This window comes from Phacochoerus africanus, chromosome 7, assembly GCF_016906955.1.
Source record: "Phacochoerus africanus isolate WHEZ1 chromosome 7, ROS_Pafr_v1, whole genome shotgun sequence".
NCBI classification, from domain to species: Eukaryota; Metazoa; Chordata; class Mammalia; order Artiodactyla; family Suidae; genus Phacochoerus; species Phacochoerus africanus.
The window spans coordinates 24,767,567-24,779,118 of record NC_062550.1 but is presented as its reverse complement, the minus strand read 5'-3'; the positions used below and the strand labels follow the sequence as shown (position 1 = coordinate 24,779,118).

Here is an 11,552-nt window from a genome sequence, read left to right as displayed (position 1 = left end):
AGGGGACAGGGAACACAGAGAAGAGGGCCGGAAGCTGCCCCAGGGGTGGGTGGGCCAAACTTGGGAGACACAGTCCAGGAATTGGCAGGTAAGTATACAACAGGGTTTAATGGTGTTCTCCCTGTGGTCAGGAAAGAAATAGGGCTTTTGCACTGTGGAAGGAAAGGTTGAAGTTAGAGGTTCCCCCTGGGGGAGGTGGGAGAAGGAAGGATGGGGGTGGTGGGGGGATGGCTTTTCTCTGCCTGGATCCCTCTTAGTAGCTGGGAGACTTGGTAGGTGGGTGGGGCTTATTTCACTGCCTTTCCCATGATGTGGGGCCCCACAGGTAACCACTTCAAGAGAGGGGGATGCTGTTCCATTTGGAGTTCAGAGAACTTGGCACTTTCCAGGTCTTTCCGGGTCTCTCTGGTGAGGCAGCAGCCATCCGCAATATGTTTCCAGGTGGGCTCTAACACCTGCTGCCACAGGAGGGCCCAGCTTCCCTGCGGCTCAGCCACGTGCTCCCAGAAGAAGAATAGTCCTCCCTGGGAGAGAAGAGATAGGGTCCTTTACCTGCTCCATAACCTCCCTCCAACCCAGCCTGGCCAAAACCTGTTGGCCAAGTGGGAGGTGCCAGTCTTCGAGTGGAGAGGGCAAATCATCCTGCTCTGTGACTTTTCCTGCATCTCCTGTCTCCTACCCGCCCCATTCAAAGTGAGGGTGAGGGGCCTCCTGGGACCGAGTGGGGATGACTGGTGAGAGATCTTTAAAGGATGGCCAGAAGGCCAGCAGAGTGGAGGGCAGACAGATGGGGCGGTGGAGAACCAGGATACAGAGAGGCTCCCCCGAGCCCTCTCCTGAGACCTGGACGCACACGTCCTGGACATCGCAACAGCCCAGGGGCGCCCCGCACTGGGCTCCTGATTAAGGTAGGCTTCCTCCAGCTCTTCCTGCCTCTCTGTACCCTTTCTAGGTGATCTCATGCAGCTCTATGCTTGGAATATATCAGCTACAAAGTGGTGACTTCCAAATTGAAATCTCCAGGCTACATCTTTTTCCAATTTCCAGATCTGGACTTGTAACTGCCTCTGCATTTTCTCTGCCTGTCTCCATGGCACCTCTCACCTAACAAGTCCAAACAGGTTTCTCCTGTCTTGCAAATGGCACTTCCCTCTACCCTCCCTCCCTCCCTCCACCAGTTGCTGGTGCCAGAAACCTGGACATCATCCTAAACTCCTTTCTCTCCACACCCAGTTCCAAATCTTATGGATTCTACTTCCCCTAATTATCTCCACGTAGAACATTCTTTTCCCCAATCCCTCCACCCCCTGCTTAATCCCTCAGATTCCTTATTTATTTATTTATTTATTTATTTATTTATTGTCTTTTTAGGATTACACTCACTGCATAGGGAGGTTCACCAGGGGTCCAATTGGAGCCATAGCCCTGGCCTACACCACAGCCACAGCAAAGCCAGGTCCCAGCTGCATCTGAGACCTATACCACAGCTTGCGGCAATGCCAGATCCTTTAACCCACTGAGCGAGGCCAGGGATTGAACCTGCATCCTCATGGATACCAGCCAGTTTCTTAACCCACTGAGCCACAACGGGAACTCCCCAGATCCCAAAGTAAACACCCCACCCTTAAGGGTCCTTCACCCTGCTTCCCCTACTGTTAGGTGGCTCTCTTGTGTGCTTCCACAGCACCTTGTTCTGCCCCATCCAGGCCCTGGTCATATTTCCCGTTCACCAGCAGGTGGCGGTGGGTGGGTGGGTGGGTGTCCAATGCACTGATACGTGAGATTCCCCATCTTGGATGCCCCACGCCCGGGGGGGGGGGGGGCGGGCAGTGCTCTGTTGGCCCACCCCAAGCCTGTATCCTTCCCATCCTGCTCACCGGCCTCAGCACTCTCTGAACCTCCTGCAGGACCCTCTTCGGGCTCTGCACCGAGCACAGCACCAAGGTGCTGACCACCACATCCATGGAGCCATCGGCCAGCTCTTTCATGTCCTCTCCAAAAGCCACCACGAACCGTTCATATTCGAGATGTCTATTCTCGGCCATACTCTTTGTCAGGAACGTCTGAAAGTGGGGGTTCGGGTCCAGGCAGGTGATCTGGCAGCCTGCTGGGTAGAACTGGAAGTTGGCGCCAGTGCCGGAGCCCAGCTCCAGCAGGGCCACCTTTCCCGAGGCTCCTGCCAGCCCCTTTATCTGGCTGAAGAGCTCCCGCTTCTTGCTCTCTATCTTGCGGTTGTTCTTGGCCGCCAGCACCTCCATCACGTAGGGGAAATAGCTCTTGCACAGGGGCTCCCAGAGGCCCAGCAGAGCCATGAGGTGCAGGGGCAGGGTCAGGAGCAGCACCAGCAGCTGCAGGAGTCGGACCAGGGCGTCCATGGTGGCCTGGCTCCGAGAGAGCAGTGCTTCCCTTGGGGGACGGGCCTTTTCTCTGCCCAGGCGCTGCAGGCTTGTCCCCTTCGCCCTGCAATAGGACTTTGCTCCCTGTCTCCCACTTGGCAGTTTCCTCTTTGCCCGGGTGGAGTGGATGTGTGAAATCCTGCCAGAGGGCGCAGGTCCCAAAGCCCCACAAGCTCTTCAACACTATTCATGTGGGGCTAAGGAACAGGTTGTGCCAGTGCGTCCTGAGTTCTGGGGCGCTCTGCCCAGTTGAAGAGGATGGTATGCGGCCGATCATCTCAGAGGGATGTCTCAGATCACAGCTTCATGGGTGCCAAATGCTCAGGCAGAGCTGCCTCACGCAGCGTGTCCTGGCCTCATTCTGTCCTCAGGTTCTGCTGGGTTGATGCAAGCTGGACATTCTGATTAGGTGCCCCTGGCAATACCCACAGGACATTGTAAAGTGTGAAATGCCTCTGCCTCAGATAGTAGCCAAATTCAGAGAAGAATGTGTCTTAACTGGGGGAGGGGGACCCCGGGGGGGGTGTCACAAAACTTCTCTGTTGGTCAGTGGCACAGGGGCCACTCCTGCAGTGACAGCACGCAGTGTAGGAGGCACTTTACTGAAATAGGTCATCCCTGCCTGACTCAGGCCTTGTCCCCAGACTTTTTTTCTAAGCCCCTCCACTGGCCAGGGCAGATACATCTGTGGGTTTGGCCGGCAGAACAGAGGCAGTGGACTTGGACAGAGCACTTGTAACAAGCAGGGATTTTGTTCAAACTCGGCTTCCCCTAGAGGCCATCAGTGGCCCTGGAAAATGCTCCCCATGAGATTTCAGACTTGTAATTTCCCTCTTGTATGGTGCCCAAGGCATGGTGGCTGAAGGAAGTTTTATTTAGGGAGGAGCAAATCAGCACTTGGCATTCATTTTATTGTTGAGCAGTATCCATGTTATGGATATGCCACAAATTATTTATCCATTTAGCTGTGGGTGGACATTTGGGTTGTGTCCATTTTTTGTCTATTATTAGTTCCCATGAACATCTATGTGCACGACTTTGGACATAAGTTTGTGTTTTCCACATGTAAATTACCTGTGTATGGAATGGCTAGTCATTTATTTAAAATGTGTAACTATTCTTTTGTTCTGGCAGTGTCCTTTAATTTTTTTCTCTCTTTTTTTGGTTGTTGTAAAATATGCGTAACATAAAACTTATCATCTTCACCATTTCAATTTTTTTTTCTTTTTGCTTTTTCTGGGGGCGCTCCTGCGGCATATGGGGGTTCCCAGGCTAGGGGTTGAATCAGAGCTGTTGCTGCCAGCCTACACCACAGCCACAGCAACGCAGGATCCGAGCCACATCTGTGACCTACACCACAGCTCACAGCAATGCTGGATCCTTAACCCACTGAGCGAGGCCAGGGATTGAACCCACAACATCATGATTCCTAGTCGGATTTGTTAACCACTGAGCCACGACAGGAACTCCCTATCTTCACCATTTTAAGTGAACAATTCAGTGGTATTCAATATATTCTCCACCATCACCCCCATCACCCCCATCTGTTCTCATAACTCTTTTTATCTTGTAAAATCGAAGCTCTATATCCATTAGACGGTAACTTTCCATTCTCGCCTCCTCCCAGCCTCTGGCAACCACGTTTACACTTTCTGTCTTTGTGATTCTGTCTATGTGACTGCTCTAAGTACCTGGTGTAAGCAAAGTCATACAGAGTTTATCTTCTTATGACTGGCTTATTTCACTTAGCATAACACCCTCAAGCTTATCCATGTTGCAGCATATGGAAGAATTCTTTCTTTTTTAAGGCAGAATAATATTTCATTTTATGTGTATACCACATTTCGCTTATCCATTCATCTATTAGGGGATACCTGGGCTTCTTCCACATTTTAGCTACTGTCAATAATGCTGCTATGAACAAGTATTTCTCTGAGACCTGCTTTCAATGACTTTAAAGGGCATATGTCCAGAAGTGGAATTGCTGGATCATATGGTTAGTTCTATTTTTGATTTTTTTTGAGGAAACCACCATACTGTTTACCACAGGAGCTATATTATTTTTATATTCCCACCAACAGCACACCCCATATTTGCCAACACTTGTTTGCTGATTTTTTTTTGTTGTTGTTGGTAGCCATTCTAATGGATTTCAGGTGGTATCTCATCATCGTTTTCATTTGCATTTCCCTAATGATTAGTGATGTCAAGTGTCCTTTCATGGCTTATTGGCCACATTCATACATCTTCTCTGGATAATAATAATAATAATAATTTTTTTTTCAGGGCCGCACCTGCGGCATATGACGTTCCCAGGCTAGGGGTTAAATTGGAGCTGCAGCTGCTGGCCTACACCACAGCCACAGCAACTCCAGATCCAAGTCGCTTCTGCAACCTACACTGTAGCCCTTGGCAATGCAGGATCCTTAACCCACTGAGTGAGGTCTGTCATTTTTGATTTCTATATATTGATTTTATTTTTAGTCAATTTACTAAATTCTCTCATTGTTTATAATAATGGTTTCTATTTAATTATTTGGACTTTCTGGGCATCAAATGATCTGTGCAAATAATAATAATTTTTCTTCTTTTCCAACTTTTATATCTTTTATTTCTTTCTCTTGCTTACTTGCTTTAAAATGAAATGTCCTCAGACCAATGTTATATAGTGGTATGGATACTAAATTCCTTTCTTTATTTTATTTTATTTTATTTTTTGTCTTTTTGCTATTTCTTTGGGGCCACTCCCACGGCATATGGAGGTTCCCAGACTAGGGGTCGAATCCGAGCTGTAGCCACCGCCAGAGCCACAGCAACGCGGGATCCGAGCCGCGTCTGCAACCTACACCACAGCTCACGGCAACGCCAGATCGGTAACCCACTGAGCAAGGCCAGGGATCGAACCCCCAACCTCATGGTTCCTAGTCGGATTCGTTAACCACTGTGCCACGACGGGAACTCCCCTTTCTTTATTTTTGAAATTAATGAGTATACCACAAATGCTTTCTCAAAGGATGTATACTTATTTCTCCCAGGTTTTCACCCACTCTTTTATACTTTGCTCTATATTACTATTAAGAGTCTGTAGGATTTCCCATCATGGCTGAGTGGTTAACAAACCCAACTAGTACCCACGAGGATGTGGGTTTGATTCCCAGCCTCCATCAGTGGGTTAAGGATCTGGCGATGCCGTGAGCTGTGGTGTAAGTTGAAGATATGGCTTGGATCCCAGGTGCAACCCTAAAAAAACAACAGACAAGGGAAAAAAAAAAAGAAAAAAAAAAGGAGTCTGCCGACTACATTAACCTGGCCCCTCTGCTTTTGGGTTTTTCCAATAATAAGCATTTGAGGGAGATCAGACTGTGGGAGAAAAAGGGCATCTAAGCTTCCAGGTGGGCGGTGTGGCCGTTGGTGGCAGTGGTGGTTCTGTAGCAGCAATGGAGATGAGTGATTCAAGACTCCATCAATCTGAGCCAAAGTCTGCACTTCTTCAGCAATTCCAGCTCTGCCTGCTTTGGCAAGTGGAGAGCACTATGTGACAAAGTTGACAACAGGACAGCAGCAGGGGTTTGTGGGATCCAGCCCAGGGGTGTTCACAGCTTATGATCTCTGGGTATCATCATATCACCCCTTCTTTCTTCCACCTTCCAACCTTCCTAACTTCTCCCTTTAAAGTAGTTCTTTTCTTTTTCTTTCTTTTTTTTTGTCTTTTTGTCTTTTTTTGAGGCATATGGAGGTTCCCAGGCAGGGGTTGAATCAGAAGTGTAGCTGCCGGTCTACGCCACAGCCACAGCAACAGGGGATCCAAACTGCATCTGTGACCTGCACCACAGCTCACGGCAACGCCAGATCCTTAACCTGCTGAGCGAGGCCAGGGATCGAACCTGAGTCCTTGTGGATACTAGTGAAGTTCGTTAACCACTGAGCCACGATGGGAACTCCTAAAGTAGTTCTTTACATTACCTTGCTTCCATTTGAAACTGCTAGATTGAAAATGCCTGACTGGACCTTAACAAATGTACGCATTAAGAATGATGTGGACTTTGGAGTTGAGATAAAAACACTTAGTTGTAAGTATTGAGATGAATGTTTCATACCAGTTCCTCTGTCCTCAAACCCATTATAACCTCTCTTCTACCCTTACTCTCAGTTGATAAATTTACCTTATACTTTATGATAGAAACTATCGGATGTAAACTTCAGTATTTTCTATCATAAGACCTACAGATTATCTGCCTCACCTCACATCCTTCCTCCCTTATTACAACGGTGGCTATGTCCTTACTCCTGTCAAAGTTTAATCTCTCTGTTTGGGTCTATAGTATACTCCCTCTCACTTCTTTTTTTTTTTTAATAATAACTCACATAACAACTTTAATGAGATTCAACTCACAATTCACATGCTATAAAATTCACCCATTTTAATCATGCAGTTCTGTGGTTTTTAGCATGTTTCGAGTTCAGAAACTATCACCGCAGTCAAGGTTAGAATATTTTCATCACCCCAAAAAGTAACTCAATGCCAATTAGCCGTCACTCTGTTTCTCCCAACTTCCCCATTATCACCAATCTGCATTCTGCATTTATGGATTTGCCTATTCTGGACATTTAATATAAATGGAATCATTCTATATGTGGCCTTTTGTGATAGCTTCTTTCACTTCATATATTGTTTCCAAGGTTCACCCATGTTCAGCATGTATCAGTTTCATTCCTTCTGATGTCCGAATAACATTCCATTGTATGACATAATATATATATATCTATATATCTTTTAATATAATATATATATCTTTTGATATAATATATATATATAATCTTATGATATTATATATATATATATATATATATCTTTTGCAAGCAAGCAAAGTCTTTGTTACAGGAAATCAAACAGCTCCCAGGACAGCTGGGAGGGGGGAGAAGAGCCCCCCTCTCTATTACCTTATAATGGTTTTTATCCCTTAAAGATAGGGGGGTACCAATGTGGGGTCCAGAAAGCTGTGTTTTTCTCCCTTTGGCCTTGCCCAATTGCCTATATCAGTCCTTGTCCAATAAGGGTCTTAGAGGTGGAAATGTCCCGTAAGTCTCATGGTTTCTATGCTCTTTTCTTCCTGTAAACTGAGTCACAGGGGGAGACATACTGTATTTTGTTGTGCATTCATCTGTTTTTTTTTTTTTGTCTTTTGTTGTTGTTATTGTTGTTGTTGTTGCTATTTCTTGGGCCGCTCCCGCGGCATATGGAGGTTCCCAGGCTAGGAGTTGAATCGGAGCTGTAGCCACCAGCCTACGCCAGAGCCACAGCAACGTGGGATCCAAGCTGCGTCTGCAACCTACACCACAGCTCACGGCAACGCCGGATCAGTAACCCACTGAGCAAGGGCAGGGACCGAACCCGCAACCTCATGGTTCCTAGTCGGATTCGTTAACCACTGCGCCACGACGGGAACTCCATCATCTGTTGATGTTCATTTGGGTTGTTATCACTTTTGGGGTATCATGAGCAATGCTGCTGTGAATTCTAATCTTAGTTTTATCTTCTCTCTCTTCTAAATCTAATAGTCTCTACCTCTTTATGGATCTTTCAAGGTGCTAACACTCTCTAATATATGTCAGGTTAATAACCACCCAAGTCTCTCTTGATTCCACCTCTCCCTTTAGCTCCCACCTCATTTTATAGATCAACTTCACAGTCACACAGCTCGAGTCAGCCGCTCATGTTATCCACACTTCCTCACCTTCCACTCACTCTTCCACCCCCTCCAACCAATTGCTCCAATAAAAACTGTTCTTATCAAGGCTGTCGATAGCCTCCACAGGGCAGATCCAGTAGCTATTCCCTGTTCTTATCTTATTTGTCCCCTTAACAGCGTCAGAAACAGTTGGTGACTACTTCCTCCTTGAAATAGTGGCTTCTCTAGGCTGTCCCAGGAGCAGTCTTCTTGTCTCTATATCATTCTCCTGGGTGTTCCTTCTCAGATTTTTCCCCCCAAGGTTTTTCTCATCTGCTCAACACTCTAAATTTTATTTCTTTGGGTTTGGTCTTAGCTCTCCCTTTGTTAATTCTCTCATTAAGTAATTCCATCCATTTTCTTTTTTTCTTTTTCTTTTGTCTTTTTATCTTTCCTAGGGCTGCTCCCGCAGCATATGGAGGTTACCAGGCTAGGGGTCCAATCGGAGCTGCAGCCTCTGGCCTACGCCACAGCCACAGCAAGGCGGGATCCGAGCCGCGTCTGTGACCTACACCACAGCTTATGGCAATGCTGGATCCTTAACCCAATGAGCAAGGCCAGGGATCGAATCCCCAACCTCATGGTTCCTAGTCGGATTCATTAACCACTGAGGCACAACGGGAACTCCCATTCTATCCATTTGCATGCTTTTCAATACGATATGTATGCGAATCATTCACCTGTTCATCCCCTGTATGCAGATTTTTTTTCTGAGTTCCATTCAGTTTTGGATATTCAGTTGTCACATGACATCTTCCCGAGCTTGTCTCCTAGATATGTCAAACTGAATGTGTCCAAAATGGGACTCATGCCACTTCCCAAGTCTCTGGTTCACTCTGCCACTTCTCTTCCCCAGCTCAATAAATGGCAACATCAGCTGCTTAATTGCTCAAGCAAAACCTAGGACTTAATGTATTTCTCCTCCTTCTCTCTTTCAATCTCTCCCTCCCTTCACCTCTTCTTCCTCATCCTCCTTCTATCTTATATTCTCTTTCTTTTAACTTTGTATAGCAGAAGAATTTGAATATATACAGACGTTAACAGAATAAGACCATGCGCCCCATGTATACCTCATTCAGCCCCAACAGCTTTTGACCCATGGTCAGTCCTGCTCAATCCATATCCTCATCCACTTTCCTCTCCCATCCGCTTAGTATTGTTTTAAAGCAAATTCCAGACAGCTTGTCATTTCATCCTACATATTTGCAAGATACAAAATAAAAACTATAATATTATCACACCTAAAAAATTGTAGTATAATTCTTGAACTCCTTATTTTTTTTTTTTTTTTTAGGGCTGCAGGTGTAGCATACAGAACTTCCCAGGCTAGGGGTTGAATCGGAGAGACAGCTGCCAGCCTCCACCACAGCCAGAGCAACGCCAGATCTGAGCTGTGTCTGTGACCTACACAGCAGCTCACGGCAACACTGGATCCTTAACCCACTGGCTGGGGCCAGGGATTGAACCCACAGTCTCATGGATACTGGTCAGGTTCCTTTCCACTGTGCCACAATGGGAACTCCATTGGACTCACTTTGATTTTTCTTTTTCCTTCATTCCCATATACAAGCCATCTCCAAATCCTTTCAGCTCTACTTCTTGATCCATTTTAGTTTTGTGCACTTCTATCATCTCCACTGGCACAAGTGCTACCAGAAGGAGGACCTGTTTCAGGACCTCTTGTGTAAAATTCTGAAATGAGTTCCCATTGTGGCTCAGCAGAAATGAACCCAACAAGTATCCATGAGGAGGTGGTTCAATCCCTGGCCTTGAACCATGTGGGTTAAGGATCTGGCGTTGCCATGAGTTGCAGCGTAGGTCACAGGTGCATCTTGCTGTGGCTGTGGTGTAGGCCAGCAGCTGCAGCTCTGATATGACCCCTAACCTAGGAACTTCCTCATGCTGTGGGTGTGGCCCTAAAAAGGAAAAAAAAAAAAATCCTGAAATGAATTGTCTAAGGAGAACACATAGTGACAAAGCCCCCTTTATTGGGAAGGGGCACCTGGGTGGAGAGCAGGAGGTAAAGAAACCCAGAAGAACTGCTCTGCCACGTGGCTCGCAGTCTCAGGATTTATGGAGGTGGGGCTAGTTTCCAGGTTGTCTCTGGCCAATCATCCTGCTGGTGCCCATATTTGGTCCCACTCGGGGCCCTTTCTGGCGGCCCACCCATCTCTCAGTCAAGATGGATTCCACCGTGAGGGTTTCTGGGAAGTTGGCAGGACATATGATGGGCTGGCACCTCCTCCCACCTTTGGCTCCTCTGGAATTCTTCTAGTTGGCAGCAGCTTGTTAATTCTGTGTTCCTTACTGGGGCCTCCTGGTGTGAGAGAATTCATGCACGTGGCGATTATTGTGCCCGGCCAGGGCAGGCAGTTTCGGTCAACAGTTCCCTAACACAATCCCAGAGCAGGCCACTGCAGTAGCCTCATAGTGGGTCTCCTCACGTCCACTCTTGGCTTAAAATCTTTCAGTGGATTGCCATTATCTTTAGCATAAAATTCAAACTCCTTAGTGGGGCCCAGAGGCCCTGCCGGATCTGGCCTCTGCCCACCTCTTCCACTGCTCGCCCCACCCCAGGCTTCAGCCCCACCATTTTCTTTCAGTTCTTCCTACTCTCATTCTTTTTGGCTTCAGGGCCTTTCTGCTAGACATTTCCTCTGCCTAATAGGCTCCCTTTCTCTTCAGCAGGCCCCTCCTCCCTCCTGCCTCGTTAACCCTTTACTCACCTTTCAGATCTTAGATCAAACATTCCTTTCCTTCCCCCATCTAGATCAATAGCCCTTAGCTTAGTCTGTAGTTAGGGTTGATTCCTATCTAATGAGTGTCTGTTAACACATTCCACAAGGGCAAGGATTGTGTCTTTTTTTCCTCATCGCCGTCTGTCCAGGACCTAGCATGGTGTCTAGCAGGTAGTAAACACTGAAAACGTGTGTTTCTAATAAACAATAAAGATTCAGCACGAGGAGTTCCCGTCGTGGCGCAGTGGTTAACGAATCCGACTAGGAACCATGGGGTTGCGGGTTCGGTCCCTGCCCTTGCTCAGTGGGTTACCTATCCGGCGTTGCCGTGAGCTGTGGTGTAGGTTGCAGACTCGGCTCGGATCCCGAGTTGCTGTGCCTCTGGCGTAGGCCGGTGGCTATGGCTCCGATTCCACCCCTAGCCTGGGAAACCTCCACATGCCACAGGGGCGGCCCAAGAAATAGCAAAAAAAACAAAAGATTCAGCACGATTTGTCATTGAAAAAAAAAATCTGTCTAAGGAGTTCCCTTTGTGGCGCAGTGAGAATGAATCTGCAGGTTCGATCCCTAGCCTCAATCAGTGGGTCGGGGATCCGGCGTTGCTGTGGGATGTGGCAGATGCGGCTTGCACCCCGTGTGGCTGTGGCTGTGGCATAGGCTGGCAGCAGTAGCTCCGATTTGACCCCCAG

At 47.3% G+C, this 11,552-nt stretch overlaps 1 protein-coding gene across 1 annotated transcript; it reads right to left on the bottom strand.

The window, feature by feature from the left end:
* Window positions 1-81: 81 nt before the first annotated feature.
* TMT1B (thiol methyltransferase 1B) lies at window positions 82-2,668 on the bottom strand. The gene is made up of 2 exons (XM_047786844.1): window positions 1,878-2,668; window positions 82-524 (listed from the first exon to the last, which is right to left on the bottom strand). Exons 1-2 carry the CDS (start codon window positions 2,373-2,375, stop codon window positions 288-290), a joined length of 735 nt encoding a protein of 244 aa, XP_047642800.1. The 5' UTR covers window positions 2,376-2,668; the 3' UTR covers window positions 82-287.
* Window positions 2,669-11,552: the final 8,884 nt, after the last annotated feature.

Excerpts from the sequence above, each read along its gene's own strand:
- TMT1B (XM_047786844.1), bottom strand. The coding sequence starts at position 2,375 with ATGGACGCCCTGGTCCGACTCCTGCAGCTGCTGGTGCTGCTCCTGACC. Across the intron at positions 525-1,877 it reads TTCAGAGAGTGCTGAGGCCG|GGAGGACTATTCTTCTTCTG; the intron begins GTGAGCAGGATG and ends CTTCTCTCCCAG.